Raw genomic sequence first — 9,056 nt, 5'->3', positions numbered from 1 at the left:
TGTTTATTTCGTTGAAAATAATACTTAACAATCAAATCCAATCATAAAGACTTAAATGAGATTTTTATTAATATACAGTTCGTTTTACAGTAGACAACTGAAATAAAAGTATATCAAAAGAGTCAAGCAGACACACATACACTAAGGTAAGTCTGATGCCATCTTGTCTTCTCTTGTTAAGCAGATATCGATACAGTTTGAAATTTTATATACCTTACAAACTGGAAAAGATGAGCCAATAGCTAATTCACTGTCATTCTTGTTTTTGTGGCCTTTGTAACCTCTTAGATACATTTTTTATTGTACTTGTGTCCTGCGCACTGTAACACCTTTTCTGTCTGAGATCACCCTGTGCACTGGCGGGGGCCGCCCTGGTGGGTTCATGGATAGACGGAGGCTGATTTTCCACCGCTGACCCAGAGTTAAGGGCTTGGGTACTGATCAGTGCAAGTTCCTCATCAGCTATTGAATCACCTTCCAGAAGAGAAATTTCACTGAATGTTTCAGGTGGCGTCCTCAGAGGAGAATACGATTCTTTCTTCTTCAAAGGTGTTTCGTGCTTGGCGCCACAACTCCGTGGCGGCTGGAATGCCTTCTGCGCAGCTGGAGAAACAAATGCACAAATGGGACTGACGGGTGGTGGCAAAGGCAGCCGGCTCAAGAAATCCATAGCTCTTCTCTTTTTGCAGCTCTTTGGATCATAAGTGTCTTTCTCCTCTTTATAACAAGATTTTGAAGTCATTTGGGCTGATATGGGTGTGGGCAAAGACTTCCCTTTTGGTGTACAAAGTGATGAAGGACTCTGATAATTTACTTCAATATTAGGAGAAGACATCTACGAAACACATTAAGAAGCAGCCAACTTTAATTATGTACTAATGTTTAAAACCAAATTAACTTCTCATTAAAAATATACAAATACCACACACATTCTCACTCATCCATTTAGTAATAGTTAGATGACCTAAAATATTCATATTACTATTTTAGAAGTTACTATTAAATTACTATTCTGGAAAAAATAATTCTTATATAAGAAGATATTAAAAATGACAAAACAAGTGTGGGCGTGGTGGCACACACTTGTAATCCCTGTGCTTGGGAGGCAGAGACAGGAGGAAGGCAGTTTCACAACCAGCCTCAGCTATTTAGTGAGGCCCTCCACAACTTAGTGAAACACTGTTTCAAAGTAAAGGATAAAAGATAGGGCTGGGGGTTATAGCTGGAGGAAGAATGCCCCTGGGTTCCATCCCCGTTCTACATGGGGAAAAAAAAAAAGAGAGAGAGAGAGAGAGACAAAGGAAGGTGAATAGTAACAGTAAAGAACAACAACAACAAAAAATAGTCACCACTTAATGTTTTAATCTTTTTATCATTAATAGGGTAAACAAAGTCATCTTGAGAATACATGCAAAAAACAAAACAAAACAAAAACCCACTTGCTGCTTGGGTCCTAATATTTACTTTTCTAGTGCTGTGGCTATAGGTAACTGTTTAACCTCTCCACACCACTCTCCTCATCTGTAGCAATAACTTTTATTACATTATATAGGGTTGTTAGCATTAAATGAGATAATACAGCTGCACTGAGTATGTGTTAGCTATTTAGCCAATATTAAAGATTTTAATTCTCCTGCATCCTATGTCATAGCAAGTGGCTAACATGATAATCTCAAAACCTAATTATTGTGAATGACTGAGGCACAGATAAACATATTGATATTCACTGTTTACCACCATATTATTTTAAATAGAAGTGACTATGTTTACTATCTTGTCTAAAGAAGTCTATGATAAAAACATAATATATCATTTATAAATTTTCTTGTGAAAGCTGCTATGTTCTATAGACACAAATTATGTAAATAAGCTATTTTATATAATTAAAAAAGAATTTTTGGTGTGTGTGGTACTGGGGGCTTTTCTACCTCTGGGCTATAATCCCAGACCTATTTTATATTTTATTTGGAAACAGGGTCTCACTAAGTTGCTGAGAGCCTCACTAAGTAGCTGAGGCTGGCTTCCAACCTGTGCAAACCTCCTGTCTCTGCCTCCCAAGCAGTGGGATAATAAGCGTGTGCCACCATGCCCAGCAAAAAAAAAAAAAAAAAAATTTTAAGTACTTGGGAGACAGAGACAGGAGATCACAGGTTCAAGTCCAGACCTGGCAGTTTAGTGAGACTTTCAGCAACCCAGTGAGACCTTGTTTTTAAAACAAAACAGAAATATATTTTAATTCGATTTGCATCTACTGTGATTTAATCAGTTAAACTGAGTTTAGAAACAACCCTCTAGCCGGGTGTGGTGGCACATGCTTGTAACCCCAGCATTCAGGAGGCTGAGACCGGAGGATCACAGTTTGTGGACAGCCTCAGCTACACTGCAACTCAGTGAGACCCAGTTTCAAAATAAAGAATAAAAAGTAGGGCAGGGGGTGTAGCTCGGAGGTCGAATGCCCCTGGGTTCCATCCCCAGACCCGCAAAAAAAAAAAAAAAAAAAAAAAAAAAGGAACAACCCTAATGATCTAATGATATGGAATAGCTCTTCTAGCAAAAAAAGGCAAAAAAAAAAAGAGCTCCTTAACCACATATTTCAAAGTAAAGGATAAAATGTACTTGAAATGGTAAAAATGAAAGGCCTTTTAGTTTATCCTCAAAGAGTTTTATATTCTTGCTATAATAAACACAATACAGTTTTCAGATAGTCTATACCTATATCACCTACATGTTCTTTCTAATTACGTTTAATTAAATTTTACCATATTTGCTGGATATACACCAAAATAATCACTGCCTCCATATATAACATTTCTTACATTTACATGACTTACCAGAAACTTACTTCCTGTACCAAGAACTGTTTTAACAGAGTATGGCTCTGATGTGTAATTTTTAGTTGGGGTGGACCACTTGGTATCATTTGCATTAAGTAGATGCATAAGTTTCTTCTCTGCATCATTACAAAACATTTCAGCATTCTAAGAAAACAAATTGAAAAAGTTGTTTTGTAAGCTGCAAACTGACGCTTATGTTTTCAGGAATCATTTCCTTCAACATTAGAAAAAAAAAGCAGACCAGAAGAATGAGGCATTTCCAATTTGATAGATACTCTCAAGCATGTCAATACAAAATTGCAAACCAACATCAATATTTGAAGGGGAAGAGGAGAGAGACAGAAGAAAAGGGGAGGGAGAAAGAGTGTGTGTGAAAGTAAGTTGCAGATCTTTCCACCCATCTGATGCAGTCAGCAAGGCAACTGCACTGGGCTTGCAGTTGAAGGATGGGGCTCATGCTCCAGCTCTATTACCTACTAGCTGGGGACCATTACATCTCTCCCTTAAGTACTCCTTAGAGTGGTACAAGTGGAACTTCCTCATTTGCTGCAATGTGTCCCAAGCAAGAAGTGAAAGAACGTACAGGTCAAGCTATGTGGACCTGGTGTTGGAGGAGTCACAGCTGGTCAAGCACCAGCAACCACACGTGGCCTAACTTAAGACATGAGATTACCACAGAGAACTTTAAAAACCTGAGATGTGAATAGTAAGTATCCTGTATGGGAGAAAAATAAAGAATGCAACTCCTACTCACAGTTTAGAAAACTACATAAATCAGTGTTATTTTTCCCTTTGTGTATTCTTTTGGTAAAATATTAACACAAATAGTCTTTATCCGCTAGCTACTCCAATGTTTTAAAAATGTAATCTCGCCAGGTGTGGTGGCACACGCTTGTAATCCCCACGCTTGGGAGGCAGAGACAGGAGGATGGCGCAGGTTCACCATCCTCTCAGGCTTAAGAGACCCTGTTTCCTAATAAAAACAATATATAAAATATATATAGGTCTGGGAATGTAGCCCAGAGGTAGAAGGGTTTCCAGGAACCCCAGTACCACCACCACCAAAAAAAAAATGTAATCGCATTTACATAAATTTTGAACAACGCACACTTCATATATTAAAGTACAGAAATATGAGGCTTATTTTTCATGGATCCCTCTCTAGTTATTGATTTGTAAAACCCAGTCTTACAGGGCAGCAGCACTGCAGAGTAGTTAAGAGTTTGAGTTCTGCCATTCAGGTGGTCTAAGTATGAACTCTGGTCCTACCAGCTTGGCACATGACCTGGCATAAGCCATATAACTTGCTTCTCACTAATAAAATGGAAGAACAGTTTTCTACCTCACAGGGTTTTGAAGAGAATTAAATGAGGCAGGTTAGAACAAAGCCCCCACATAGCAAGCTCTCAATAAACATCAGCTACATCAAGTACATACACTGAAATAATTGAAGTGTTTCCTATTTGGGATTCATTCAAATCAAAGCAAGATCCTGAATAACTAATTTACATGTAAACTTATAGGTGACATATTTTTAACTAACCCTACTGTTAGTGTTGTGGACTGTAGATAACTCGAGCTGTTTCTAATCTCCAGTTTGCCTCTGTGGTCTGCATCTCTGGACACCTTTCTTACGATCTTTCTTAACTTGATTTTCTTGAAGTCATTCTTTTCTCCTTGGGAGCTGTCATCCCCATCCCCTTATCTCCTCAGGTCCATGGACAACCAATACATGGCGAAACCTTATGTTGCATGCTATCCCAACTATTTAGTTTTCATAAAAGCCATTTCTCCTTGATGTTGGATGGTCAAAATAGGAAAACACCAAAACACACACTTATGATGAAAGCAATCATACCTCAACAGTGTTTTTCATTTCATTTAATCGCTGTTGAAAGTGACCCTCTTTTGGACTGGCAGAAAACACTGAAAACTCTCCAGCAAATACAGTCGGAATTCCTGGTTTGGATTCTGGTCGCCACTGGAGGTTGCTTGCAGCAATTAACATATGAGGTTTAACAATGTCTTCATTAAGATCTACCCAAAACTTTATTGCCAATAAATTATGGCATTCATCTGCCAAATAGACCAAAGGAGCTAGACCTAAAATGAATAAAAAAAGGGTCATCATTAGATAATTTAAAAAATGTAAGCCAAGTGTGGTGGCACCACTTAAAATCTCAGTAGTTGGGAAGCTGAGACAGGAGGATTGCAGGTTTGCCGCCAGTCTCAGCAATTTGTAAGGCCCTAAACTTAGTGAGACCCTGTTTCAAAATAAAAATAAGGCTGAGGCTGTAGTCCAGAGGTAGAATGCCCCTAGGTACAATCCCTAGTCCCATTAAAACAAACAAAAATGCCTATTTATTTAGTACAGCATTTAAATCTATGCTAATGGTAAAAACAAGTAAAAATAACTGAACTTAGATAAGACCAAGAATTTCCAAGATGATCAGATTTGAAGGGAATAGAATTGCACTTTCTGAAGGTTTTAACTCATCCCTGTCACTGTCACTTTCAGCAGTATTTCTTGGCGATTTCAATATCCACACATGATCCTTTCAAAACCCTGGGCTCCTGGAACCGTTTTCTTCTTCAATGATTGTGTCCTCCATTTTGCAAAAGTAGCTCAACCAATGGACATACCTGAGACTTTGTTATTTCCAACACTGTGATCTCCAGAATCTAAAGTATCTTGTTATTAAACCACCTCCTTTGATCTTTCCAGCTGGCTCCCTCTAGGACCCTAGTTCAAACAATCTTTTAGCCCCACTGGGACTTATAATCCATTTTTCTAACCTCCCATTCACTGTTCCACATTCCTCTAATGTCTCCTTTGCTCTGTACTGTGCTGAAAGTCCAAGGTCAACTATTAAAATCCTCTTAAGACTCTGCCTCTCTTGTTTTGTATTATTCACGAAGCTAAAGGACAACCCTTTAGTAATAAGGTTTAATAATGTCTTTATTAAGGTTTACTCAAAACTTTACTGCCAATAATGGGTCAAGTCCCATTCTGCAACATCATGCCCACAGCATGACAGCTACACAAGACTGGAAAAAAATCTCACAGGATCATAGTCCTTCCCCTTTACTTTCATGAACATCAGCTGCCAGTGGGCATGGGCGGGCACGGATCATGTACCTAGTCCCGTCACCCTGCCACTTTCTTAGATGATGTCTTCACAGCTTTTCTTTCTTTTCAAACAGTCACTACTTTTTCCTCCTTTCTGACTCTCAGCTGATAACTCTGCTCCCTATATCAGCAAGGAAACAGAAGCAACCAGAGGTCAGCCACGTGTCCCCTTCTACGGCAACTCTTCCATTTGTGCCTCTACCTTTTGCCTGTCTCTGCTGCTGGCTAAGGTCATTCTCACTGCACAGCGGCTGCACTGAGAACAGTGCTCTACAAGTATCCCCCTTTTTCTTCCAGTATCGATTTTTATCCCCTATATTAGACTTTTTCCACCACATTGTCTCTTTATGGTATTAATACTTTCATTTGAAAAAACATTCTCTTGACCCCAAGCCCCATTCTATGGACATTCCTAAAAAGACTAGGAATTAGAACCATCAAATGACCTCATACTGAACATCCATACTGATCTCTGTAGTGGCTGTACTAATTTACAATCCTACCAATAGTGTATCAAGAGTTCCTGTCAGGTATGGTGGTGCACACCTGCAATCCCAGGACTTGGGAGGCTGGAAAGAGGATCACAAGTTCAAGTCCAGCCTCAGCAGTTTAGTCAGACCCTGAGCAATTTAACAAGACCCTGTTTCAAAGTAAAACTAAAAAATGGCTGAAGGTATAGTCTGGAGGTAGACTACTCCTGGGTTCAAGCCCAGCACCCGCCCCCCAACCCCAACACATACAGAGTTTCTATTTCCCCACATCCTTGGCAACATTTATTGTTTTTTGTATTCTTGATGACTGTCTTCTAACTGGAGTTAGATAGAATCTCAGTGTAGACTTGCATTTCCCTGATTACAAATAATGTTGAGCATTTTTTTGTTAGTCATTTGTATTTCTTCTTTTGAGAACTGTCTATGCAGTTCAACTGACCATTTTGATTGGGTTTTTTAGGTGTTCAAATTTTTGAGTTCTATACATATACATATATATATATATGTATATATACAAAAACATATATATATACACACAAAACCATTTATATATATACACACAAAACCATTTATATATATATATACAAAAGCATATATATGCATATATATATATATATGAAAGACTTCTATTAGACCAGTAGCTGGCAAAAATTTTCTCTCATTCTGTATACTCTCTTCACACTCTTTTGTTTGGTGTGCAGAAGTTTTTAAATTTGATGCCATCACATTTATTTCTTGAGCTTTAGGGAATCTTGCTTAAACAAAAGTCTCTGACCATGTTTATATGCTGGAGAGTTGGTCCTATGTTTCTTCTAGCATTTTCTTTTTTTTCTTTTCGTTTTTCTTTTTATGGTACTGGGGTTCCTGGAAGCCCTTCTACCTCTGGGCTACACTCCCAGGCCTATTTTTTATATTTTTTATTTGGAAACAGGATCTCTTAAGCCAGCCCGGCTGGCTTCGAACCTGTGCGATGTTTCTGTCTCTGCCTCCCAAGCACAGGGATTACAAGCATGTGCCACCACGCCCAGCTTTTCTAGCATTTTCAAAGTTTCTAGTCTAATTTCTAGATCTTTAATTCATTTTAAGTTGACTTTTTTTTTTGCAGGGTGAGAGATATGGGTCTGGTTTTATTCTTCTATTCAAGGATATCCAGATTTCCCAACACCTTTTTCTGAAAAGGCTGTCTTTTTTCCAACACTTATTTTTGGCACTCTTACCGATGCATGCAAATTTGCCTTTTATCTTCTGTTCCACTGGCCTATTAGTCTATTTTTATGCCAGTGTCATGCTGATTTGTTACTACAGCTCTGTAGTATAATTTGAATGAGGTATGGTGGATCCCTCCTGTATGAATCTTACAGCTCAGAATTGCTTTGGCTATTCAGGGTCTTTTTGTTCTTCACATGCATTTTAGGATCATTTTTTCTAGATCTGCAAAGAATGGCAGTGGTATTCTGATAGGGAATGCATTGAATCTGTATCCATTTACATTAGACAAACACTTTTTGACATTAAGATTCAGATAAACCCCAATACAATAATACTAGGAGAATTCAACATACTTCTGTCAACCTCAGGTCATACAGACAAAGGATTACTAGACATTTCAGACCTAAATAGTACAATAAATCAAATGAACCCAATAGACATTTATAGGATATTTCATCCAATGATAGCTGAAATAATTTTCTGTTCAGTTTCTCATTGACCTTTCTCCAAAACAAACCATATTCTAAGCCACAAAGCAAGATCACAATGGACTGAAAATAGAAATCAACAGCAAGAAGATCCAGAGGAACTACATAAATACTTGGAGACTGAACAATATAATTTTTTGTGTATGAGGAACTAGGGATTGAACCCAGGGGCATTCTACTTCTGAGTTACATCCCAGCCCTATTATTACTTATTTTGAAACAGGGTGTCACTAAATTGCTGAGGCTGGCATCAACTGTCTCAGCCTCCCAAGTACAGAGATTACATGAGTGTGGCACCCACCCAGTTAACAATACACTTTTGAATGAGAATTGGACCACAAAAGAAATTAGGGGGAGGAATTTAAAAAATCCTAGAATTAAATGGTATTAGAGATACAATTTACCAAAATCACTGTGAAAATATGAAGGTGATTTTAAGAGGAAGCTTTATAGTATTGAGAACTCACATAAAAAACCTACAAAGATTCCAAATATACCAATGATGCATCCCAAGGCCCTAGACAAAGAGGAATAAACTAACCCCAACGCTAGTAAAAGGCAGGAAGTAATTAAAATAACCCATCAATACAATCAAACAAACAAAATGAGACACACCTGTGGATTGCAGGTTCAAGGCCAGCCTCAGCAATTTAGTGATACCCTGTTTCAAAATTTAAAATAAAATGGGCTGGGGGTGTAGCTTCTCAGGTTACTCCCTGGTAACAAAAACAAACAACCACCCCAAACAATACAAAGAATCAATAAAACAAAAACTGGGTTTTTTAAAAAGATAAACAAGATTGATAAAGCCTTAGCTAACTTTACCCAAAGAAAGAAATGATTCAAATTAGTAAAAAAAAAAAAAAAAAGAAAGAAAGAAAGAAAAGAGAGCATGAAAATCCAG

General features: G+C 38.0%; 1 protein-coding gene across 1 annotated transcript in view; it reads right to left on the bottom strand.

Annotated features, from left to right (window-relative positions):
- Positions 1-253: 253 nt before the first annotated feature.
- BRCA2 (BRCA2 DNA repair associated) overlaps positions 254-9,056 on the bottom strand; it is a gene marked incomplete at both ends in the record, with an annotated part of 65,769 nt that continues 56,966 nt past the window's right edge. The window contains 3 exons of the mRNA XM_080689437.1: positions 254-835; positions 2,832-2,978; positions 4,693-4,937. Of these exons, the coding sequence (XP_080545563.1) occupies positions 254-835; positions 2,832-2,978; positions 4,693-4,937 (974 nt within the window). The remainder of the gene's footprint in view (positions 836-2,831; positions 2,979-4,692; positions 4,938-9,056) is intronic.

Source organism: Muscardinus avellanarius (genome assembly GCF_963383645.1).
Source record: "Muscardinus avellanarius genome assembly, chromosome: 2".
Classification (NCBI taxonomy): domain Eukaryota; kingdom Metazoa; phylum Chordata; class Mammalia; order Rodentia; family Gliridae; genus Muscardinus; species Muscardinus avellanarius.
This window is presented reverse-complemented; position numbering and strand designations above follow the sequence as displayed.